The sequence below is a fragment of the Phyllopteryx taeniolatus genome, chromosome 1 (genome assembly GCF_024500385.1).
Source record: "Phyllopteryx taeniolatus isolate TA_2022b chromosome 1, UOR_Ptae_1.2, whole genome shotgun sequence".
Lineage (NCBI taxonomy): Eukaryota > Metazoa > Chordata > Actinopteri > Syngnathiformes > Syngnathidae > Phyllopteryx > Phyllopteryx taeniolatus.
The window spans coordinates 17,472,147-17,498,564 of record NC_084502.1 but is presented as its reverse complement, the minus strand read 5'-3'; the positions used below and the strand labels follow the sequence as shown (position 1 = coordinate 17,498,564).

At 43.4% G+C, this 26,418-nt stretch overlaps 1 protein-coding gene across 9 annotated transcripts in view; it reads right to left on the bottom strand.

The window, feature by feature from the left end:
• Positions 1-26,418, bottom strand: part of LOC133479653 (nck-associated protein 5-like) — a 103,623-nt gene that overhangs the window by 60,908 nt on the left and 16,297 nt on the right. For 6 of the 9 annotated variants that reach the window (XM_061776969.1, XM_061776977.1, XM_061776916.1 and 3 more), the window contains one exon: positions 16,367-16,440. In XM_061776969.1, coding sequence (XP_061632953.1) covers positions 16,367-16,440 — 74 coding nt within the window. Of the gene's footprint in view, positions 1-6,526; positions 6,837-16,366; positions 16,441-23,762; positions 23,811-24,353; positions 24,506-26,418 lie in introns of those variants that run through there. The other 3 variants (XM_061776934.1, XM_061776944.1, XM_061776951.1) reach the window with 3 other exon arrangements.

Here is a 26,418-nt window from a genome sequence, read left to right as displayed (position 1 = left end):
AGCTGGGACAGGGTCATGTTTACCACTGTGTTACAACACCTTTTCGTTTAACAACATTCAATAAACGTTTGGGAACTGAGGAGACTAATTGTTGAAGCTTTGTAGGTGGAATTCTTTCCCATTCTTGCTTGATGTACAGCTTCAGCTGTTCAACAGTCCGGGGTCTCCGTTGTCGTATTTTACGCTTCATAATGCGATACACATTTTCAATGGGAGACAGGTCTGGACTGCAGGCAAGCCAGTCTTGTACCCGCACTGTTTTACTACAAAGCCACGCTGTTGTAACACGTGCAGAATGTGGTTTGGCATTGTCTTGCTGAAATAAGCAGGGTCGTCCATGAAAAAGACTTTGCTTGGATGGCAGCATATGTTTCTCCAAAACCTGTATGTACCTTTCAGCATTAATGGTGGCTTCACAGATGTGTTAGTTACCCATGCCATTAGCACTAACACAGCCCCATACGATCACAGGTGCTGGCTTTTGAACTTTGCGTCCATAACAGTCCGGATGGTTCTTTTCTTCTTTGGCCCGGAGGAGACGACGTCCACAACTTCCAAAAACAATTTGAAATGTGGACTTGTCGGACCACAGAACACTTTTCCATTTGGCATCAGTCCATCTTAGATGAGCTCGGGCCCAGTGAAGCCGGCGGCGTTTCTGGGTGTTGTTGATAAATGGCTTTTGCTTTGCATAGTAGAGCTTCAAGTTGTACTTAGGGATGTAGCGCCAAACTGTATTTACTGACATTGGTTTTCCGAAGTGTTCCTGAGCCCATGTGGTGATATCCTTTACACATTGATGTCGGTTTTTGATGCCGTGCCACCTGAGGGATCGAAGGTCACGGGCATTCAATGTCTGTTTTCGCCCTTGCCACTTAGATGCAGTGATTTCTCCAGATTCTCTGAACCTTTTGATGATATTATGGACCGTAGATGATGAAATCCCTAAATTCCTTGCAAATGTACGTTGACGAACATTGTCCTTAAACTGTTTGACTATTTTCACACGCACTTGTTCACAAAGAGGTGAACCTTGCCCCATCTTTGCTTGTGAATGACTGAGCAATTCAGGGAAGCTCCTTTTATACCCAATGATGGCACCCACCTGTTCCCAATTAGCCTGTTCACCTGTGGGATGTTCCAAACAGATGTTTGATGAGCATTCCTCAACTTTCTCAGTCTTTTTTGCCACCTGTCCCAGCTTTTTTGGAACGTGTTGCAGCCATAAAATTCTAACTTAATGATTATTTGCTAAAAACAATAAAGTTTATCAGTTTGAACATTAAATATCTTGTCTTTGTAGTGTATTCAATTAAATATAGGTCGAATATAGGTTCTGTTTTTATTTATGTTTAAGACGTCCCAACTTTGGCGGCACGGTGGACGACTGGTTAGAGCGTCTGCCTCACAGTTCTGAGGACCGGGGTTCAATCCGTGGCCCCGCCTGTGTGGAGTTTGCATGTTCTCCCCGTCCCTGCGTGGGTTTTCTCCGGGCGCTCCGGTTTCCTCCCACATCCCAAAAACATGCATGGTAGGTTGATTGACAACTCTAAATTGCCAGTAGGTGTGAATGTGAGTGCAAATGGTTGTTTGTTTGTATGTGCCCTGCGATTGGCTGGCAACCAGTTCAGGGTGTACCCCGCCTCCTGCCCGATGATAGCTGGGATAGGCTCCAGCGCGCCCGCGACCCTAGTGAGGAGAAGCGGCTCAGACAATGGATGGATGGATGGACGTCACAACTTATTTGGAATTGGGGTTGTAGATAGAGCCTCACCCACAGGAGACCTCCTGTCTCCTGATGCTGACGCTGTGTGTGCTGGACAGCAGCGGAGAAACAAACAGGAGCCACATGTCAGCGGTGTACACACCCTTGCGGCTGGCAGGAGCGGCCTGATAAAGCCTTACCTCACAGTAGCAGACCATTAATTATTGACTTGGTGAAATGTGAGGAGCTGGTGCACACAAAGAATCTCCTCATGCTAGATGTGAATGTCTTTAGTCTGCACAGTAGCACATTCTGGATAATCATGTGGGCTGTTTGCATGCCCAAAGGCAAAGTAGATCAGGCTCTTGAGCTCATGGCTTGTTGCGCGGAGTCACACAGTGACATGATCAGCATCAAAGGAGCTTAGAATTGTTTACACTTTTCTTACAAAGATAAAATCTGTACTTTCTTGACACTGGCTCAATTGATACTTTCCTTCTGTACATAAAAGATGCAGTAACTTAAAACCAAAGTGGTACAGTTCAAAGAGCTCACCATGGCACCGATTTCAATGGTGAACCCTGATCATTTCCATCATGGAAATATTGCCCATATTATTACAGGCAGAATGTTGGACTGACATGCAAGTGAAGGATAAACCAATCATGGACTGCAATGTGTCTGGCTCTCTGGCTCCTCCCTGCTGGTGATATCAAAGATATAAAAGATGTCAAACAGTAGTATGGTTTTTAAAAACACAAAAAAATGATGTACCGTATCACACTGAACCGAATCATACTCATTGGTAAAAATGGGTTTTAATTAATGAATGCAATGAGGAGAAATGTCTTTGTTCTCATGCAATCTCTGCAAATTATCTGTAACATTAAAGAATTTAGTGGGGTTGTTTGGAAGTCGGCGGCACGGTGGCCGACTGGTTAGAGCGTCAGCCTCACAGTTCTGAGGAGCGGGGTTCAATCCCCGGTCCCGCCTGTGTGGAGTTTGCATGTTCTCCCCGTGCCTGCGTGGGTTTTCTCCAGGCACTCGGGTTTCCTCCCACATCCCAAAAACATGCATTAATTGGGGACTCTAAATTGGTAGGTGTGAATGTGAGTGCGAATTTTGTTTGTTTGTATGTGCCCTGCGATTGGCTGGCAACCAGTCCAGGGTGTACCCCGCCTCCTGCCCGATGATAGCTGGGATAGGCTCCAGCACTCCCGCGACCCTAGTGAGGAGAAGCGGCTCAGAAAATGGATGGATGGATGTTTGGAAGTCCAACACGGGAATGTCGTTGTGCACACACGGACTGGATCACACAGATACACCAACCGCTCCAAACATCTCAAGCAGCAAAAAACAACAAACAGGTAATTCTCCAAGACTTCTCCTGAGCTGCAAAGAATGAGCTCAAATGTTCGTCGAGCATGGCAAACTACCACCTCACTGGCCATCCCCCAAATGTTTTCTTACACTGATGCAGCGCCAGACCTCAATTGTTTCCATGTCATGGACGCATTCCTGATCAGATGGAATGAAATGCTGCGGATGAGCGGATGCCCATCTGGATGACTCACCGGGCCTAAGGATAGAACTCGGATGCCAATACATACTCTGAAGACTAGAATTTCTAAACGTAGAACAAGGTAATGAAGTGGAGCTGAGCAATGATGAGTTGAGATGAAAAATTATTAAAGATTTCAAAGACAACAAACTGCCTTCCAGACACACCTTGTTGTGAAACACAAGCATTCCTGGCCTTAAGCTCAAGGAATTATCTTGGGCATTCATTTAATCTTTTCTGACGAACATTATTCACTTGTCTTACTCACTTGCCTCTAGGCTATTTCAGTTTAACAAGCCCAGGCTACTCTTGGTTGACTGAGGCATGAGTCGGAAATCGCATTTTAATGGTAGATAAAAACTGCGTGGTGTAGAATCTCAGTTAAACAAGAGGATACCTTAAAAAATGTGTTTAGTGAATTTGTCCTGTAATAAATGCAGCCACCAGGGACACATTCGCGCTCGCCTGACTTGACATTTGAGAGGAAGTCGGAAGAAGACGAAGCGAAAAACTCTTAGCACTACTGTGTACTCACAAAAACTGTCATGGCCCTTTGGCAGCATGTCTTTTTTTGTTGTTGTTGTTGTTGTTTTTTTGCTGATTTGCACTTTGCAGTTGGGCAAAGCGAAGCTTTTGTCTGAGGGAACATTTAAAAGTTCATTATAACGCTCCGTGTGCACTGTAATTCAGACTTTTCCTGCATTGTTCTGCAATACTGGCTGGGCTGGCTTGACGCAACTGGGCAGTAGGGACTCATATTTACTGGAATGTTCTGCTGACTCAGGGAGACCAATCAGCTATAGGATATTTTATGTTGGATGTCAACACATCGTTTCCTGAGCGTTGATCAAACAGTAGCCCTTTACAGTAGTGGACAAACTGCTTCACATACAATAGGAACATGTGTAAACAGGAGCACTTGAGCTAAGCGTCTGCTATCCAAACCCTTTCAGGAGGGGAAAATCGGCATAGCAGCCTCATGTTGGACTTCTGGCATGCCGGCACTGAAGTCATTCGAGGGCTTTTACTTGTAATAATTCACTCTCAGCAAAGACAAAAGGCAAATGGCTAAAAGGTTTAAACAGAGCACAAGAGGTGTTTGTAAAAAGAACGGCACTGTGAGTTTCTCCAGCTGCGCCGAAACCTCCAGCAGCTGGACTCCAGCCTGAATGTTTCTGTGACTATTACCTGCTTATTTATAGTCCAAATAGTCTGAAGCTAAAGTTTGTTGACATTCTCTGCCCCTGTATAGCCGCATATAAGACCCCTCCGTTTTCAGCAGTTCACTACCATAAACCTGCCTCCGTGACAACTTCAGAAATCTGAAACTATTAGCTCATTTCTTTCCTGGCTTTGATCCAAAAACATGTGAGATACACTTGATTGTGAAAGTGTGCCAGCGCCTTAGCACTGTAAACAAGGATGGCACCATATCCTCTTGCTCTAAGTAGGAATGCGGGACGACCATGAGACCTAAAAACATCTTGTTTAGGAGCTAAAACACTCAAAGGCATCACCATAAAATTCATCAACAATAGAGGTTTGTGTTAGCCACACATTTTGGAAAGTAGGCTGTTTACTTGCACACCTTGGTGCAGTCACATGGAGCCAGCCTGGCCATTCAGAGACCACGAAAAGGCTAACAGCCTCGACAAAGATGTGTCTCCAGCCAGGAGCATCTTTGTATGCAACAGGCAATTGACTGCAATCAAATAAAAGCTTTTTATTGTTCATAAATGGTGTGTTTGTGTGTGGCCCATTGAACTTAATGCAGCTTCCTGGCCCAGCTAACACAGCAAAAACCACATCGTCTTGATTTTAATTAACCTTCAATCTGCTGTGCTGGCATAACTGCGATGGTGGTGGGAATCCTGTGGGAAAGTTGTCTGGAAGGAGGACACCCCCACTTCCTAACCCTTGGCTGTCAAAGAAAGGGGAACACTTCCATGCTGTGGCCTACTAGACCATCCATTAAACGGGGGAACATTCCTCAGTAATTCACTTTGACCTGAGCCCAACACGCTAGCTAAGGGTCAACGAATACAGCGCGCTACATGCAGGCAAGGAAGGAGGGGAGGAGTCTGTGAGGGAGGTTGGGGGTTAGGTTGGAAAACTGGATGTAGAGGACTTAAATGCAACGTGTCGAAAAGGAAATACAAACGCAGTCATACATCTGCCAGTGGGCTCTTCATGGTGATGTGTCTTCTCACCAAGCATATAATTCAGGGTAATGATTATCCAAACAGTCCCAGTGGTGGTGTTTCAATCCGACTTGTTGAACTGTTTCTAACAAAGTGACTTTTTAGCAGCCCAAAGGAATAGCATGATTAAAAATAAAAATGTCTAGGACAAATTTTTGTAGCATGGTCACAATGGAGAGAACTACAGTTTTAATTCAACAAAATCTAATCCCTCCATTTGCCAATCCTCTTATCCAGTAATCCCTAGTTAGATTTCACATGGAGGCAGGCTCAAACTGCTCAGTGTGGCAACACATCTGGCTCAGTCACAAGTTGACATATTGCCCAACTTCCCCTTTAAAGGCACAACTGGAAACTGTACTTGCATGCAAACAAAGCACTGTACATGTTGGTGCTATCCATCTTTCTCTGCTAAAATGGTGAAATAACTTCTCTTGATGGGTGGCATTTAAGCAATGACTTCATGAAAGGATCTATTTTTTGCTGATTCCCATGGCAGAAAAAACTTTTTTTTTCTGGCATTTTGTCAAAACCAACAAGAGTGATAGTTCCCTGACTCTCCCATGCTTTGCTATCATCTTCTCATATGGTTCTGTTTTTAGAGATAACAAAATAAGATAAACTATCCATTCATAGTACAGAAGGGCTGCAGCAACCACATGCATGTCTGTGGTCTTTAAATATGGCTGGGCTTTAGTGGGCCGCCAAGAAAATCTTAATCTGTTTGAGAGTGTGAGGGGACAGAAGAGGGGGCAAGCAGTATTCCTGTGTATATAAATCTCCCTGCAACGATAGTCTACATGACAGCAATCCATTTCCTTCTGCTATCAGTCACAGTCAATGCCACATTCTGTTGCCACTAGCAACAGGACACGCAATTCTCCCCGTCCACTCTCCGACTCACCCTCCCAACTGTCCGGTTAGAGCCAAGATTGTTACTTGCACATGAATATTGGGAGGTTATTCTATACAATATATACTTATTTATTCATATATGTGCAAATATTCCTTTAGTGAACTGTGGACCACAACCATCAAGCCATGGATACTGAGTCTTACCCTGGTGGAGATGCAGCATTCTGGTGCAGTCAGAGGATACTCATGGTAATCCACCAGCTCGTTTGCCTCCCTCTCTGGAGCTGGCGCCCGCTGTTCCCCGTAGATGATAAAGTTTACATCCACAACTCGTCACAGCTCCCGACTGGACTGAACGCCAGCCGCCTCCCTTTCTCTGTGACCCCTCTTAGTGTTTCACTCTCTCCAGCCCTCTGTCAGGCCGCCAACATGCACGGACCCTCCTCCCGACACTGCTTTCCTCTCCTCTCACTACATGTGCTCTGCCTCTCAGCTGTGGTTTCTTTCACATCGACACACAGCGTTGTGAGCCTTCCCCCTGCCTGCCCCGCCCCCGAGCTTTATCTTGGCTCAGTAGTATTGTACATCTCGGCTTCTGCCTCTCCCTCAGACCTTTTCTCTCCCCTGAGCAGGACACTGAACATGTGTTCACTGCTGCATCTCTGAAGGTAGTGCCTTCCAGGAGGGGGAGAGCCAAGTGGGGGTTCGCATCGAGGAGGAGGTGGAATTTTTGGGAGGGGGTGATTGCAATGTGGGGGTGGATAAGAACGAGCAAGCTGGCTCCTGTATGTGATGTTGGAATAAGTGCTATTTAGGACTGCTAGCAGGAGGCAGGAGGGTTTGAAACAAACCTTGTTACCCTCAGTGTTTAGAACAAGCATCAATTCAGCAACATATGAATTAACTGCATATAAATCATACAGAAAAATGTCTAGTGTGTCACGTCACAAGAATGGGCATTTTAGAGGAAAACTTGGTGAAGTCAAGCAATGCTTACTGACGGAGTGAAGCAGCGGGGAAGGTGAAAGGCAAAGTGAGAAAAGGAGGTCTGCTTGGGCTGAGCTTTCACCCATCTGCTGCAATCATAATCAGTCTCAGCTGAATGGCTGTGACAAAATGCAGCCTCCACCGGGCCTGCGAGCAAGAACGAAGAGAGATGGGACGAATGGGGAGGAAGAAGATGAGGAAAAAAAGGAGGAGTGGGGGGGGCACCCTCTTTTGTCTGCCTCCCAATGGGACCAGTGAGAAGGGAGGCGGGGAGGGGAGAAAGGGGGAATTAAAAGGGTCCCGTTGACAGAAGCGGACAGTTAAAGAGGGAGAAGAAAGGGACCGGTCTGACTTGGAGTCGAGGCCATCACTGCCACTTGGCCCCACATTCGCTGCCACTAATGTGCTGAAAGAACAATGACACCAACCATGTGAGGAAATTAGCCTGCAGGAGAAGGGAGAATTGTGGAGGAAGGCTGGGGGCAGGGGAGGTATCCAGAGAAGGTTGATAAAGAAACAGGAAAGATGCTCCACATTGTTTGGACCCCGCTGTCTCATTTATCATCGTAAAAATCAGAAAGATTCATGATGGCTGATGATGATGAGTGTTATGCAGCGAGATAATCGTGTTGAACATAAGCGCAGCTGTCTCGCAGGCAAATCTGAATATGGAGCCAGCACGATTTGATGCTCAGAGCAGGTGGCTGCCAATTAGAAGCCATTGTCCCATTTGGTTAAAAAAAAAGACAAATGGCCGCCTGAGTCAGCATTAACACGTTCATGTTTGGCGTAATCAAAAAATATCGAAGGCAGTGTTCCATGATAATTAGATCAGCAGCAAGCGGCCAATGACTTAGCGATGGTTTTATGTTTGTTGTGCACTGACGTCGCACATGCCCTCTGCCTCCTCAATTTAGGAAAAATGACGTGGTTGTTTAGTTGAACTTGCAACAAACTACAGTATGTTGTTACAAGTTTAAACATAAGCATCTCTCTTGCACACGTGTTTAAAGCCTGTCCCATATCGGTGCATGCAAAATGGTCCAGACAGATCTGCTGTGGTCATTAAGGCATTGTAAACTGTACTGTTAGTTGTGTCATTGAGAAATTCCTCTGTTTGGAAACACTTGGCTGCCCATACAGCCAGCCTGGCTCCACTGGTGTCACATGTACATATAGACACACTAAGGCTAGGCTAGCATTCCACAGGGAGCCTGTAGGCGAAGGGAAGGAGACAAGACGCTGCTGGGACAGTCACCGGCAGATCGATATATGTAAGAGTGAAGGGCTCTTGGAATACAAGTGCAGTGGAGCATGGCCTTGTTCAAGGAATGGCTAATAAAATTGGATCTGCTAGTAAAAAAAAAAAAAAAAAAGATTGCATGTTGGCTTGGTGTGTTGAAACTCATTTTCTCAAATCAGCATGGTTTGCTTCAATTTGGTAAGAGTGCATTGTTATGTGTATTCGTTGAAAAGGGTAACAACATATATGACTTGGACAGGATACATTTCAACAGCCTTTTTTTCTCACTTTTGAATAACTAATATCCACTGATTGGTTAAAGGAGAATTGTCTCTATGTTATAATGGAATATATAAGAGAAGACCAAGAAAAGGCACAATATTAAAAAATGCAGTTGAATAAATATAGTTTGACGAGCTTGTTTATGGATAATGTCAGCAAACACCACTTTACAAGGCCCCGTTTATCTTCTTTAACATATCACCTAAGTTCCTCACAGTCTCAACTCTATGAGAGCCATGTCTCTGATGCTAAATACAGCGGAACCTCGATGCAATGGACCATGATATAACAGATATGAGATAAAATGGATCTTCTGGACTGTACGTGTCCAGAAATAGTGTTCATTTGTCACTTAAAATGCCGTTGACAAAGGGCCAATCCCAATTCTACCCCTGAGCCCTTCCCCTTCGTCTTAGCCCTTGGTTTTGCTAGTACACGAGTATACCGTGATGTTCACTTTCCATATAGTTAAGCTGTAGCCTCTTCACTCATGAAATGCAGTATTTCATCGGTGTGATGGCGTTAGCTGTGATTCCGCGTGAATATCCTCGTCCGGCATCGGGTTTACAAGACACACGAGGTCAACGTAATAAATTACCAGACGGCTTTTCCTCCACAGGGACGCGACAGGGCAACCGTCTTCTACCACAGCACACAACACTCAGAACGACAAACCTTGTGCCAGAATGACAACGGATATTCCTGTGACAGTGACAATAAAGTTATTTTCTATTCTATTCATTTTGAGATATTTTCCTTTTTGTGTGTGTTTACAAATGTTTGATTATGTGTTTTGTGATGGTTGTTCTTATTTATTGGCCGACGTTAGGCCATAAAGTTTCTCAAAATGTTCCTTCCTTAAAAATCTGTTTTTAGAATAGCGAAAGATGAAATATAGAAATGTATGCACCCTGTTACGTGGTAGGAAACATTTATTATAAACAATTTTTAAATACCAGTCACCTTTAGAAATTGCACAAACAGACACATTTATATAAATAAAAAAAACAATTTATAGTAATAGTAATTTCATTTGACACAAGACGGCCTCTTGCAAATACAGTGGGTACGGAAAGCATTCAGACCCCCTTAAATCTTTCACTTTTTTTATATTGCAGCCATTTGCTAAAATCATTTAAGTTCATTTTTTCCTCATTAATGTACACACAGCACCCATATTGACAGAAAAAAAACTGAATTGTTGAAATCTTTGCAGATTTATTAAAAAAGAAAAAGTGAAATATCACACAGCCATAAGTATTCAGACCCGTTGCTGTGACACTCATATATTTAACTCGGGTGCTGTCCATTTCTTCTGATCATCCTTGAGACGGTTCTACACCTTCATTGGAGTCTAGCTGTGTTTGATTATACTGATTGGACTTGATTAGGAAAGCCACACACCTGTGTATATAAGACCTTACAGCTCACAGTGCATGTCAGAGCAAATGAGAAGCATGAGGTCAAAGGAACTGCCTGAAGAGATCGCAGACAGAATTGTGGCAAGGCACAGATATGGCCAAGGTTACAAAAACATTTCTGCTGCACTTAAGGTTCCTAAGAGGACAGTGGCCTCCACAATCCTTGAATGGAAGCCGTTTGGGACGACCAGAACCCTTCCTAGAGCTGGCCGTCCGGCCAAACTAACCAATCGGGGGAGAAGAGCCTTGGTGAGAGAGGCAGAGAAGAACCCAAAGATCACTGTGGCTGAGCTCCAAAGATGCAGTCAGGAGATGGGAGAAAGTTCTAGAAAGTCAACCATCACTGCAGCCCTCCAGCAGTCGCTGCAGTCTGCAAGGAGGAATGGTAAGAGGATCCCCAAATCCAGGTGTGAAAAACTTGCATGATTCCCAAAAAGACTCCAGGCTGTATTAGCTCAAAAGGGTGCTTCTACTAAATACTAAGCAAAGGGTCTGAATACTTATGGCTGTGTGATATTTCAGTTTTTCTTTTTTAATAAATCTGCAAAAAATTCAAAACTTCTGTTTTTTTCAGTTTATATGGGGTGCTGTGCGTACATTAAAGAGGGAAAAAATGAACTTAAATGATTTTAGCAAATGGCTGCAATATAACAAAGAGTGAAAATTTTAAGGGGGTCTGAATACTTTCCGTACCCACTGTATAAACAATTGTCGCGTCTGCCTACAACACAGCCAGCAGGTGGTGAGGGATAATGATGTGTCATCCCAATTCCTACGACCATTTACCCCTTCCCCTCCCTTCAAACGAAGGGCTAAGGGGCAGAATTGAAATTGCCCCAAAGTCTCTTAGTTCCAGAATTGGCCGCTGTTGTCTACTGGCGCTGTGGTGCAATACAGGCAGAGAATGGGACTTACGTATTTCCAGGTCACATACAATAAGAGTTGATCCTCGCATTCCTACATGGTGGCCGTGTTGAATGTGGGGCATTGGCATTGGCTATGTGACGATGGTATATCTATTGTCTATTGTACACAGAGCAGAGCGAGAGTGTTATGGCTCCAGTGTTACCTCTGAAGAATACAAAACAAAAGTCTTTGGAGTCTGGAACATGCTATTTTTGTTACAGTAACAGTTTTTTGTTTTTTTTAACAAAGCAATCATTTTGTAGTGTACAGTAATATCAGTGCATGGCCTTAAAAAAAATACTTCAATGTAACTGACAATTGGCTAATAATCGTCCCTATTAGTCCGTTCTATCGAGGTTCTACTGTATGTCTAATAACAGTCTTTTGTGGTGCATGTATAAATGGCTGTAAAAGTTTGTATTCCATCTGAAATCACCATGATCCGGAACCAGTGGGCACCCATGTCAGTCCCATGAAGGTGATGGGTGACAAACTTAACAACTGAACCTGATCGCTAGTTCAAACAGAGAAGACTCGGAATGCTGTAATCTCCAGCTTTGTGGAAAACTCACTGTATGTTCTTATTTAACATAGCCTTCTTATTGAGGTCAATAAGTCACCATCTTTTTAAAGAAGTTCTCTAGCAAGGTTTTTCTTTTCTTTTCAGCTGGGTGCTTATCTTGTGGGCTTACTGAGGTGCAAAAAATGAAGTGCCACAAAGACACATGGCCACTTTTCAGAATGAGACAGTCGGCGGATGTGCATGCTTGTAATCAAATGAAATTGTCTGAGACTTTGTGCCAAAATGATCTATGGCCCGGCACTGGCCCGCAGCCCGGTGGTTAAAGATCCTTGCTAGGGTTCATTAAAATAGTTCAGCATAAATGTGTGAATGTACTTTATGGCAGTGAGTGGAATTGCCAGAACCATCAGCCACACTTTCCCTCTTTGACATTAATCCGCTGCGGTTTGATCACAGACTAGTAACCAGAGGCACAAGGGGGACACCAGCATGCGTCACTGGAGTTCACTACTCGACTGGTCCATTCAGCTGTTTAGGTGTGTGTTCAAAGAGAGACATTTATCATTGGGGCTAACTAGTTGTTTTGCTGAAAAGACAGTTAGCAGTGCTTAATAATTTCAGGATGCTTTTTAAACGTCACGGGGAAGCATGTGTGGTTTGCATCCAGCAGACATTTTAAGTGTCAACATGGCAACTCTCATTTCCTGCAGCAGTATGAGTAAAGGAAATACCAGAATGCAGACAGAGAGCCTGTTTGTTTACCCAACACAAACCCACTCAGATCTGCGAGTGGCCCGACAGATGCAAATCACAAGACGGCCATGCTGACAGAACCCATGAGTGTCTTTGTTTGAAATTGTATGCGGCGAGACGAGTGTCTACTAGAACAAAAATGTTACAGCACCTCAGTCATTGCTAATTAAGCAGGAGTGGCTGAGCCGGGTTGTGCGTGGTGCGATGGAAATCTGACGAGACATCACCATCATAGACTCATTTCCTCTCTGGATTCAGGAAATGCTGAAAGTATTCCATAAACAGAATTAACTCTGATTGGGTTCATCCAAAGAAACGTTCAGGATTAATAACAATCTTGTTGTTTCCAGTGTTATTACCATAACAACAACAACAAAAATGTCAGTGGTAGTTATGATCTCTCTGTGATGTCAAAATTTGTAAATATATCAAAACCTGAACTGAGTCATCCGGCAAGCCGATATAGGATTGTTTTGCATTTCACACATTTTCCCGCTTTCCTGTTTCCTCTGGGACAAAGGGATGTTTTCAAAAGACCTCCAAGCTGTATGTAAGTATCATGGAAACCTACTATCAGTATGAACTACACAAGACACTACAGAACCATAAAAACCACACCACCTCTACGGGTCTTCATGTTTGCACAGAGGATGTTTTGGTAAGAAACGCTCAGAAGCTCAGGAATTGGTCCAAAAAATGTCACGCTATCATGAGCACCAAAGGGTACAGAGCACACTCTCCCGGTACTGTACTGATAACCCGGATTTCATTACATTGTGGAGAAGACCTCAAACTGCACGTTGAAGCCACATGCATTGACATTCTGTGCATCTCAAGTCTTGAATAAAAGATGAATATGTGCAGAGAAAAACAACCTGTAAAAAAACAGCTTAGCTTTGTGCTTAACCTTGACTGTGGCACAAGCTGAAAATGCACGGACAGACGCTACCATACTACCTCTTAAGTACTGCAGCTCTCACAAGGTCAACCTTGAGGGAGCAATGGTAAAAGGCTTCTTTAAACGACTAGATTAACCTCTCACAGGCTATATAAAACTGATGCATGCATTTAAGCAGAGAGAAGAGGGAAACGTAAATATCTTACAGCTAGAGCTTTATTAGACAACATGGGCTTGTTTTTTTATTCAAACACCCGCCAACATTCCAGCATTACTTGAAGGTTCTGACAAAGGTTTTGCAGCTTTATTGTCTAACGCTGAAGGTTATTTGAGGCGCTTTTACACAGCAAATTGACCTCAAAGGGCTCGATTAGGCAAGTCATTCACTTCAGAGGCTACAATTATACAATTTAGGAGTGTGATTTCTTTGGAGCTTAGTGTGATCAAATTATTTCATTCAACTCATCCAATTAAAGTTGTTTAATGCATAGCTTTGGTCTGAACAAAAGACGGCAGATCCTCAGAGGCTGAAGCGTACCCGCCTCCTCATCGATAAAACAGGCCTCACTACGTACTTGGACGAAGGATTAGGCTCTTTCATCGCGCTCAGACCGCCGCCAGCGCACAGGCGTCTCGCCAGCCTGATATGCCTTGTAGTAACATCAGCAACGTCCTACAAAGTAAAGCTGTTTCCCAGTTTGGAGCTCCTGCTATGTTGAGCGCTCATGCTATTCAAGGACATTGTCTTCAAAGGGCGTCCCCTAGCCGTCTCATTCAAGGTCATTTTTAGTAGTATTGTTTTTCCATTACTTGAGGAAGAGGTGGCTAAGAACAATTACATGTTCTAACGGCAGGAAAATTCCAACAATGAACCCTTTCACTACCCAAAATTCCTTAGATTAGCACAGATCTGTTACGTTCTATCTGGCTTGCCTCAGAAGAACTGTCTATGAACATGGAAAATGGTTATTGATCAGCAGATTCATTCATTCATCTTCCATTCCACTTTATCCTCACAAGGGTCGCGGGCGTGCTGGAGCCTATCCCAGCTATCTTCGGGGGAGAGGTGGGGTACAACCTGAACTGGTCGCCAGCCAATCGCAGTTGATCAGCAGATGTCATTGCTAATTTTGTTTTGGCTGGGGTCACCCTAAGAGGGGCTTCCTTGGTATCCTCACTGTCCTCTAAAAGGTGTGTGATTTGTGAAGGGTCACGGAGACACCAGCTTCTTCAACAGGCGGGTGCCTCTCGGTCAACTGCTTCTCTAAACACCAGCTCAGCACAACAGTGGGAAATAGCTTGTGGAAGAAAGTGCTTTAATCCACATGGAGTATTACACAGCAGCTTGTCGTAAATATCACTCCCCTTTGCCCACCAACCAAGAATGTTCTCCTTCTAAACACATTTTATTCCTGTAATGAACATTATTGTTGTGAGAGAAATTATAAAAATAAACATTAGTTGTCAAAAAAGGACAAATGCTGAGTTTCGCCATCTGACGTCGACACTGTATCGTGGAGCTTTGTCTTGTCTTGTCAGAAATGTCCTCATATTGAATAGACAAGTGCAGGGAGAAGTGACCCCATCCGGCTGTGCATCAATGTTGGATGCTGAGAATTTCACAGATGCTTCTGTCACACAATGAATACACAAGCTTTCAATTATCACTTTTCAGAGGAATATTGAAAACTCTTGCTTGAATCTGCAATCTTGCAGTCACAAAGCCTGTTATAAATAATCGGGGTTAAAAAGAAGTCATAATTGTCCAGTCTGTGTACTCCACCAGTGTGAAAGTATCCTATAATACGGTACAATGAATGACATGAATGCACCGGGTCATAAGGTCATGAAGTAGAGGACGGAGGAATGTAAGGGCATGACGGATTGATGGGCCCCATTGGGGTCCAGTGGGAGATGTCTACCACACCGCGAGGTGCTGCCTAATGAGGGGAGTGGTGTTTTTTTTTTTGTTTTTTGTTTTTTTCCACCAGTATGCAACATTGTAAAAACCTTGTCGGGTAAATGCAGCCACTTTGACATTAAACAGTGAAGGGGAAAGGACCTTTAAACCTGCATAATTATGGGTTGTCTCTAGGAAAAATAGTTAATAGTAGTTAATTAAAGAAAATGAGCCACATATCAAGAAACAGAGTGAAACTCAAACAATGTATAGCTTATTGATGGCAAGGTTCTCTCATCAGGTTTGTCAAGTCTTACGTTAAATCTACAAGTGAAACCCGAACAGGCCTTTTGGCTGCATGTTATACTCATTGTCTGACTTGTCAGGACACAGGTGATTTCAAGAAAAGATGTGCTCAAGTTTCAGTGCGAACTAAGACAGCAACAAAGTTCATGGCCTCCTTAAAAAGACACATCAGGACCCTGTGAGGTCATTGTGGCCATACTAAAAGGCCATCAGGTCATCGACAATGACTCTCGTGTCTAAATAGGGATGCGGACGACATGGACAAAAGGGTCATTCCTTTACGCATCCCTTTTCTTTATTATGGGGTGGCCTCGCCTAGTAAAGGGGCTGGCCAGTGGTCATCCACCTCCCACCTGCTTCTATCCCCCCATCCTAAGACCCCTCACCCCAAGCACCTCTCTGCCAAATCAAGGGGAAAATGATTTTGAGCCAGAAGAATATAGCTGCATTGAGATGGAGAGAAGGTTCTTTCATAAAAGGGTGACGTTTTTTAAAAATGTCTTTGGAAGGATGGTCTAGAAGTACAGAGGTGACAAGGTCATTAGGTTGGCATTTCCATCAGTGCTGCAACCCCATTGTCCTGGAAAATCCTCTCCATGAGAAATGCCCCCAGTCAACCCAACACTGGGCCCAGACTTTAACTCCCCCACCCATTGTTGTCAGACACAAAACACATCTTTTTGTGAGAGATTTGACGTAAAGCTTGTCTTGGGCTCAAAACCAAACAACATTGTTCTGCTGCCTCTGACTGGAAATGGATTGCCAGCAGCTGCTCATATCCCTTATTCGTACAACATCTGCCCTAAAGTCTTAAGAAGGTCTTACCTCCGAATGTTGCAGCGCTGCTCCTCAAGCTGTTTGAGAAGGTCATCAATGCATTGGTTGGCATCCATGTATTCCTGTCAAGAGTATATAAGAACAGTTAGAAATTGAAGTGGCATACTTGAAGACTCTAAAATATCCGGAAGTTTGAATGATTGTATGAATGGTTGTTTGCCTATATACAGTATGTTCTGCAATTCGGTGGCGACCAGTTCAGTGTACCCCGCCTCTCACCTAAAGTCAGCTGGGATACGCTACAGCTCACCCATGACTCCATTGACAATAAGCAGTCCAAAAAATGGATGGATGGGATGTCAATCCTAACCATGCTCATTAAACAGCAGCAGCCTCAGCACATCACAGACAAAGGCACTGTGTCCACTGCACTTTTGCTTCCACCATAAAGTTGGTAAAGTGTGTAACTCCAGAACAACCTCTGCTTCCTGAGAATGTGTGCATTGTAAACTGGGAATAACTCACACTCAGAAATGTACAGGTTAAAGTGGACAAACATGACAGTTCTGTAATTCAGCCAGAAGTGCTATTAAGTCCCACATGTGAGGTGACCACAGCCCCGCTGAGTAATGAAACATGGCATACTTTGGGTTGGGCCACATTTTGCAGTCCTTTTTTTGATGTCAAAACAAGTTGAATTTACTGTTGAATCAAACACTAGGTCACCAATAGAACAACAATATATATATATATACACACACACACACACACGTTTGCTCAAGCAGACAAAATAACTGTCTGGTCACAAAAGTATTTCTCCCATTAGCAACACAATCCCATAATGATTTCGACTGCCGCACAAAGGGGATCCTTCTTTGAGAAAGGCGCATGTCGGGAAATATTTGAAACACGAAGTAGGGCTGCCTGAGACAGTCAGTGTTGTCATTAGGCAGCCCGCTCCTAATGACAGGGCATGAGAACACTCCTCAGCTCACATGTAGGATTGCCAGGAATACCGTGTGCTTCTTGCCATGTGGAGGGTATTTAAAGCGGAGATTTAAAAGCCCTGCTCACGCATGCAGTGCAATGTGTTGTATCCTCAGCCGGCCAGACTTGAATTCTTTTACAGCACAAGAGAAAACAAATGAAGCGAATACGCATTCAGTGTGTATAAATAACCCCGCGATCAAACTCATGCAAGGGACGCGAGGCCAAAGTCCGTTTTGCGTCCGACGATATGGATATTGATATATGGTATCGATGGTAAGGTATCGAAAGACGTGATGTCGCTATGAATGCATTGCCACCCCAAGCGTCTAGACTTTAGCAGACACTGTGATATGGACCAATCAGAGCCAAGCTGTTTTACATATTTAAAATAAGGAAGATGAGCGATCCAATCAAAGCAAAGCTTATTTATATGTCACGTATTAAATCCGTCCCTTTCAAATACCAGGCAGCGAAGACCAACTAGAATAGCTTGAAAAGGGACATTTTGGACATTTCCAACCCAAATTATCTTGCAAACCCGATAAAAGGACATCAAAGATTATAAAAATTAAAAAATTTTTTTTTTTTTTGAAAAGCTGGAAGGGCACCTTTAAGTTTGCACCTCTAGAAGAAAGGCCATTAAATGATAAAACAACACATGAATTGTTACTGTGCAGTGTTTCAGATTTTCTCTCAACAACCACCATACACACTACTTATCTGCATACTTACTCCACCCTGCACAGTAATGTTTACGTTGTGTTCGGCAAAAACCTGGAAACATATAATTGTTTGTGTGGTTTTAGTTTCAGAACATTTGTTTGTTTATTTTGTGATTTTAATGAAAATCAGATCACATTCAATGACCAATTTTTGCAGAAATCGGCGTAATTTTAAAGACTTCACATACTTCTTGCACCTGAATGCCTTTGACACAAGACAAGTAGCTAGATAAAAATACCCCGGTTGCACCTCAGATGAGTTTATAAATTTCACCACTACTCTTGCTGAATTCATAGATCCGCCAAACTTGATACTCTTGCAATAAAAAAAAAAAAAACAGACACAATGGTTACTGAAATAACCAGTTTACATAATGACAAGCTACAAAGCTTCTGGGCGAATGTCCTTTAGACAGATTTGCTTTGCTGATTCCACTACAAGGTGCCTTGAATCTGTGCAGGGTACAATAACACCTCAAGACCATCAAGACATTCTGGAGAGTAATGTGCTGCCCAGTGTCAGAAAGCTTGGTCTCAACCGCAGGTCATGGGTCCTTCGACAGGATATTGACCCAAAACACACAGCTAAAAAACACCCAAGCAAGAACAAAAACATGGGACTCTTCTAATAAGCTCTGATTTTAAATCTTATTGGTCATGTATGGAAGGAGCTGAAACTAGCAGTCTGGAAAAGGTACCCCTCAAACCTGAGACAGCTGGACCAGTTTGCCCAAGAGAAGTTAATACCTGTCGACAGGTGCTCAAGTGTCATTAAAGTTAGAGAAATCAGTCGATTGCAGTGACGACCGCAAAAGGGTGTGCATCAAACTACATTACTATTATTTCCCAGACCAATCAGATTAGTTAGTAGTTTTTTGAGGTTTTTTTTAAATAATTTTGTTTGTTTGTTTCAATGCAGTGTCTGAAAAAAATGATGTTTAGCAGTTAATTTCCAATACATTTTATTTACTTTTATCAATTTCAAGTTACTGCGATTGGCTGGCGACCAGTTCAGGGTGTACCCCGCCTCTCGCCCGAAGATAGCTGGGATAGGCTCCAGCAGGCCCGCGACCTTAGTGAGGCTAAGCGGGACGGAAGATGAATGAATGAATGAATGAATGAATGAATTTCAAGTTATTTTGGTGAACGCTGTGGATTTTTCTTTCTTTAACAGAAGGGTATCAAGTATTTTGTCCATGTGTACAAATAAAACAGCAGATCACACTAAGGACAAGATTGTGACGTATCCTCTCTCACCCTTCACCCCCGCCTGCTTGGCCTCGCTGGGATATTTCTGACTGGTTGGGCCAGCATGAGCGCTTGGATTGCAACACCAAAAACCCTAAATTGCAGCTTTAACAAAGACAAAAGCCTTGGCAAGTCAATGGTCCAGCCAACAGAATGCTAAATCTGTCTTTGTGTGTTTGGACGACAAACAGAGAACATTTCTCTGCTGTCCGCAATCAAAATTCAAACATTCATAATAGACAATATGATTTGCAATAAGAGTGGTCTTCTGCCAAAGTGGAAACGTTTTCCACACATGAAATCAATGCCTGAAGGACTAAAATCTGTGAAACTATTTACAACCTGATCTATTAGACTTGGAATAAGTGTGCTAATGGGATTTCCATGTTCAGTTTAACTTGTTGTCACATCAACTTTTATGCAACCTTTATCACATGCGGATTAAATCTGGTTTGACACCTTTTGACACATTAAAACAGAGATAGGATTATTAGGACAAACATTTACCCTCTGTTTTTGTTTACTACTACTAATAATAATAATTATATATATTTATATTTATATTTTTTTTCTTTTCTTTTTTGAAGCTTAGTTTTCACAAGTTGAGAGTCATATTGCTTTAATTGTAGGTAGGAAGTTCAATAAGTGGCTTCACAAAGTCGCCTTATTCAGCTGCGGACATGCACTAAACAAATGTTTCCAGTTCACTGGACATTCTTTTCCTGCTTATCCAGCCCAAATGCCATCGTTTCAGCCAATACAGATTTCCTGAGAGACAAAAACGACCCTGTTCATCCTTTTCAGTGAGTATGGGCTATTTGATGTCCCGACTCTAGCAGCACCTTTGGCCGTGCCCAGCCGAAACATCAACACCTCACCAACATCAAGTATCGTTAGCGGATTATCTTTCCAAACATGAGCCACCAGCAGTGCTCAAAATCGCTCCCCTTGTGTTGGAGTCTTTATCGGGCTCTTTGAGTCGCACAGAGCGTCCTATTCATGCCTGCAGGGAACAGTGGCAAAACTGTTCACGGTGCAAACCCCACATGGGAAATTTGGAAAAGGGGCTGAGGAGTGGAAGTGTACAAAACCTGTGGCTTTCTTATAGGATAAGAACTGCTACACTTGGAAACTGCTTATCATTAAATGTTGTGGATAATTCAAACCAGGTGGTGACAACAACAGTATGGTTTTGCTAATTGTGTTAACAAAGCCACACTTCAAATAGGGTTGTTAGAAACACCTGTGCTATTCCGTCTTTGACTTGGAATAATGGCCCAATTTACCCAGGATAAAACTAAATGTATGGTCTGTATTTATGTGTTTCCTTCAAAAATATGTGTAGAACCTCTCTGTGGACGAGGACAAGAGGGGGACAGAATTGCCCACAGTATTTAAAGCCTGCGTTTAATGATCATTTGGGGGCTCATATTCTGCCAGGTGTAGTCAGACAGGGAGATTTTGGATGGGGGGGGGGGGTGGATGATGAAAGAAATGAAAAGGAAACAGGGAACTGGGTGGAGCGAGGAGTTCAGGGGGGCTGAGGTGAGGCTGGCTGCTGCTACAAAGAGAAAACTGGTCAGAGAGCAAAGACTAGAGACTGCTGACTGCTGCTGGCCCCCAAACTAGACGCCATCTCAGCATTCCAATCATGGCTTGGAAATGAGTGGAAGACAAAAGTCAAAGAGGAGGAAAAGGGCAGACTGAGCTGAGTGATGCCAAACAGATGATTGCCTTTTCGCAAGTGGGCAGTAGAGCTTCTGTTTAGCTTTTGACCTTTTGCACACCTTACTGAGCAGGTCAAATCTGGGGACAGCCCGGTGAGTGAGTGGTTAGCACAACAGCCTCACAGTTCTGAGGCTGAGGGTTAAAATCTGTGCTCCGACTTTCTGTTTGAAGTTTGCATGTTCTCCCCATGATTGCGTGAGTTCTCGCCGGGTACTCCAGCTTCCTCCCACATTCGAAAAACATGCGTGGTAGGTTCAATGAAGACTTTAGATTGTCCTTTGACATGAATGTGTGTGTGAAATGCTTATTGTCAAGTGCCCTGCGATTGGCTGGTGACCAGTCCAGGATGCATTCTGTCTCTCGCCCAAAGTCAGCCTGGATTGGCACCATCTCACCCGTGACCCTAGTGAGGATAAGTGCTACAGAAAATGGATGGATAGGCCTCTGGGGTTGCTGCCAAACAGTTTTTACAAGCCAAGGTAAAATGCAGTTGCAGCAACAATCCCAGCTCCAAGCATATCTTCTTGCAGCGTAATTCCCAACTGAGCTTTATCATAGCCTGCGTCTTTTCCCCCCTAAATCTGATTGATTGCCTCAGCCCATTTAAGCACCAAGCCTGTCGACCCAGGTGTCGGGCAGATGGTGCGGCTACTCAAGAACATTCACGTCAGGGCCCATATAAGTAGCCAAAACCGAGAAAAGGTGAATGGAAATGCAACGTGTTTGCGCAGCCATCACCACCTGTGCCACTCAAGCTTATTATACTTCCTGACCTGGCTGACAAATCTGTAGATGCTACAGTTGTGAGATTGCTTCAAGAGTAAATAAAAAATATCAGTGAGAAAGACCCCTATGACAGGACAGAGTACAATGATTAATCCCGGGGTCACAAATTATTTGTCATCTTTTTGCTGCAACTGTGGAGGAGGCTGCAGTCTCCAGGTGTGCGCAGGCCTTTGCCAAAAGAACTTGAACTTGAATGGAGAGAGAACCCAGAAGACAACCATGCACATGTGGGTGCTGTAAATCCATTCTTCCCCCAACCCCCAGGTCTAACTGTAAATAGCACGGTCTTCAGTGAGCTGTCCGTGTTGAAGAAGCACACCACAACCAATATCCTATCTTTATACAAAGGTTGCAGTAATACAGCAGCTTACTTAGATCGCAGTCTTGGAATTCCAAAGTGAATCCAGAGCCAGACACGTGCTGTATTTACACAATTAATGGCACTAAATCCTTGTTATCGTCTCATGCGCAGTCTTATTTTTAGCAGCTACGCCAGTTTTAATGTTTCCAGATGCGCGCTGGTGAGGAATTTGACATCAGTGCTGGTTCTCATTAACCCTTTCAAACGAGTGACATCACTAGACTTCTTTTCGACTTGGCAATAAATCACATTTTTTAGTGAAGTGTCAAATGTATTTTTTTTTTTCACTCATCCTTCCTTGATTAAATAACCCACTTCAAGCAAAGGAACCTGATTCAGAATATTGTTTATGTTCCAAACTGTCACTTTTTCTTGAATGTCCTAGAGCGTCACACTCAGGTAACCACGCCACTGCTGTGGGAAAATGTTGCAACACAAGGACCTAAACTTCCTTTGCTTAGGCCAGCTATTTGCGCTTACAATAACAACACTGTTCTATCATTACTACATGTTTACTCAGCTAACCCTTTTATCTGGGACAACCCCCCCCCCCCATTGACCTCCCACCACCAGCCCCTTCTAGCGATTTACTCTCCCATTCTCTGCAGTCTCTGGAAGCTATTTCTCAAGCGGCACTGCCCAACGGGCTGATTGAAGAGAGGTAGCAGCTTCTTTCTAAGGGTTTACAATAGCTCACCCATCAGATGCCCTCTACCCCTGAAAGCATTACCTTCAGCATGAGCTGTTTGCCATGGCATTGTGCACCACACACTGGGCCTTTCTGCATTGTTCACTTGTAGGTCACAAGTTGCATCGACCACATGGTGTGTATTATTTATGGAGTCCGCCAAACACGCACGCTATTCACTCCATGGTGAGCCGGGAAACATACTCGGAACATACTGTAAGGATGGTCTTCCATGCTAGAGTAGAGCCATGTATTCTTTTGACAGAAGTGCAGAGGTCTCATTGATTAATTAATTTAGCCCCAACATGCCCCCCCAAAAAAAAAAAAAACTACCACCTTGTCTTCACGCAAAGAGAAGACAGAAGTAAAGAAAATTGTGGTTATTTGATGCATGGGAGTTAACTGGCTGCTCCAGCTGTAGTACCAGATGGAGGTTGGGTCGCAGCTTGATAGCCCTTGGGTCCTCACAATTGTCCCTCGGTGACCGCTGCATGTGGTCGTGTAAAAAGACAACCATTGACCACTGACTCAACACAATCAGCTGCTGTGCATCACCTCATCCCACACAGAGCATGCCCCCATTCCAAATGTTCACCTGGGGGCCCAGCCCGCCTCATAAAATCCTAATCATGGTTCTGACGTCTGGCCACAGCAAGCGAGCGCGGCAGGAAATTATTGAGTGCCACGAGCACATCACCATAAACATGAGTTAGACTCATGAGAGGCACACAGCTCATGTTGTGTCCTCTGAAACTGACTCTATATAGCCCATGTGGACAAATGTTAGATGGTATTGATTGTTTTCGTGGATCTTTAACATTTAGAGCCAACATACATTCTACACACACACACACACGGAACTGACTCCATAAGTAGCATGAATTTTTAAAGTATGGTCATGGGAATTGACGAGATACACACCTCTGCCGCCTCCTCTGCTGTTGTTCCTCGCATCTGACAATCAATTTGCGGTTATCTATTCATACACCGTCTAGGGCGGCCATTAGAAGGAGCATAGGTAAGTAATGTGACGTCAAACAGAAGCTATGCGTACAAGGTTTAGAACTGCGTGGAGAAATGTAGCTTTTGTGAACGCTACAGTGCTGTGATCATTGAAAGTAGCCTCACGGGTGAAAAGTTATTTGATGTTGAAAACAGCAAAGTTACGACAAAGCTACTGATAAATATAGTAAAACTAGTAAGGCCCCTACTTGTAACACTGCTACTGACTAACACTGTTTAAATACATGTTATACTGTTAATTATTTAAGTATGGCTCCTATAAAGCCCTGTGTGATTTACAGTACGGAAAAGCCATGTCATTGGGCCCTGTGGAAATATTAAATTTACTGACAAGCTGCGCCGACATGAATTTTCCTGCAACCATCAAATGACTCTCTAGAGTCAAGTGATGATTTTGTTTAACTACTCGCTGTCGCCACGTTATGATTGTTGCTGTAAGGTACAACGGGCGTATATTTTACAAATAAATGAGTAAAAATGAATTCTTACCTGCAACAAACTGGAAAAGCAGGAGATTAGTGCCATGAATGGAGAAAACAGGTTCCCTCCAACACTTTGTTATATGACAAAGGTGGCACACTTTGAGTCAAGACAGATGTCGAAGCCTATGTTGCCTCAGTCCTACTGCTTAGCATAAAAGCATTTTAGCGAGAAATTAAGGGAGTGGCTCCTGCTATTAAAATAACCGCTTTAAAACATGCCCGACAGGATTATAAACATTTTTTTTAAATGTGCAACACAAACCAACTCTGCACACACGCAATCAAAAACATGCAAATGTGCGCTGGGTGACACATCCTGCAGCCACGCAGGCAGGTGATTTCCTGGACACAATTACTCTCAATGTGAGCCTGAATAGAAAGACCTTCTCCATCGTGCAGAGGTGACACAGAGAAGTGTATTGTGCGAATGGCCCTTTGAAGCTGTCACCAATGAAAAAGTGCACAAGCCCCAGGGACGCTCAGTCAGGGCCACCACAGGGTCAGCTGGAGGGGGACACACAGACACACACACATGGACACATATACAGTGAGCTCACATGACATCTATGTGTTACACATATACGTATTTTCGCCCATAGTGCACATTTTACAATTGGACGTGACCTCCTGAGACTCAAACCTGACAAAATGGATGTAATTTATTCATGTATTGATTTCTGTATGACCACATGGTAGATGATAGGTGAGCTGCACAGTCATTATAAAATAATTGTAATCACAGCTAAGGTTACCCATCAGCTGAAACAGTAACAGCTTCCTCCTAAAACAAACAGCCTCCTACAAAACTGACACTTTAACAAGCAATCTTGTGCACATCCATCATGGCACTACAAACAACATAGCCTCAATATTTGGGAAGTGTGCCTGTGTGTTGGTCAGAGAGCTAATCTATGCAAAGCTCTAAAGCAGAAACACAGTGTGTTTAAAGCCAATAAGGCACTATCAAAACCAGGGCACAGTTAATTAATCATCCCGGCATCCTTTTTATGGCCCTCCCATGACTGTCCCAAGGGTGTGTGTGTGTGTGTGGGGGGGGGGGGTAGGGAAGCAGCAGGGTGGTGCAGCTTTCAGCTGGGGGATATTTGCATAAACTTCAATGAGGTAGCAGATTGCAAAGTAATCCTCAAGATACTTTTAATTTGCAGTAATACAAAAAAGGAGCACCATTGTATACTATCCAGTAATATACTGAGTCACCCATACTTACATGAAATTAATCATTTTCTGTATTATCACGTTCTCACTCAAGCAAGTAGAATTTATGGCAGATTTCATATTCAAACCTTACTGCTTTTACAACACCTGGTATTGGTCATGAGGGGAAAATATGAACTATACATTTCTCAAATAACCTTTAATATTATTTATATGGAGACAGTTGATGCCAAAGGGATCATCCTGTTACTCTCTTTTTATAAAGCGCATTAATTTTGCAAGCCCGAGCCAGCTGAAGATGATGAAAAGTAGGTCTGCTCGCCAAGAAGCGCAGGAAAGACATAAATATCTGCAATCACTTACACCTTTAGTGTGCGTAAAGCTTTCATTGGATTGCCAGTAAAAGCAAGATGAAAATGACTCTGGAGGCTCGACAAAGGTTATTTTTGATCCAGACTCCGGAGAAATACGACATCAGCTGTGATGCCAATGCTTGTGATGTATGTTGTTGCATGGAAGTGTTTCAGGCTCAGTGGGTTGTTGTCTGAATGTGTGAGGAGGTTAGAGTTGGGAGCTGGGTGGGGGTTTCTCAGGAGGTTATCTGGGCATGAGAAATAGGATGTAAAGATTCAATCGTGCATCGCAAGGCTCGTCAATTTCTGGCTCTTTATCTCATTCATTCTCTCTTCATGAGCCATTAGTTACTATTCGGCTCCTGTTAATGTAATGTAGACAAAAGATATATGGCATCTCAGGGCTCAGCAGAGACGTAATGTCTGTTTGATTGCAATACTGCAATCCACTAAATACTGCTTGCACAAAGTGATTTGAAGCATGAAGATGGGACGAGAAAAAAATGGATCAGGTCCCACACTTCTTTTTTCAACATTCTGTCA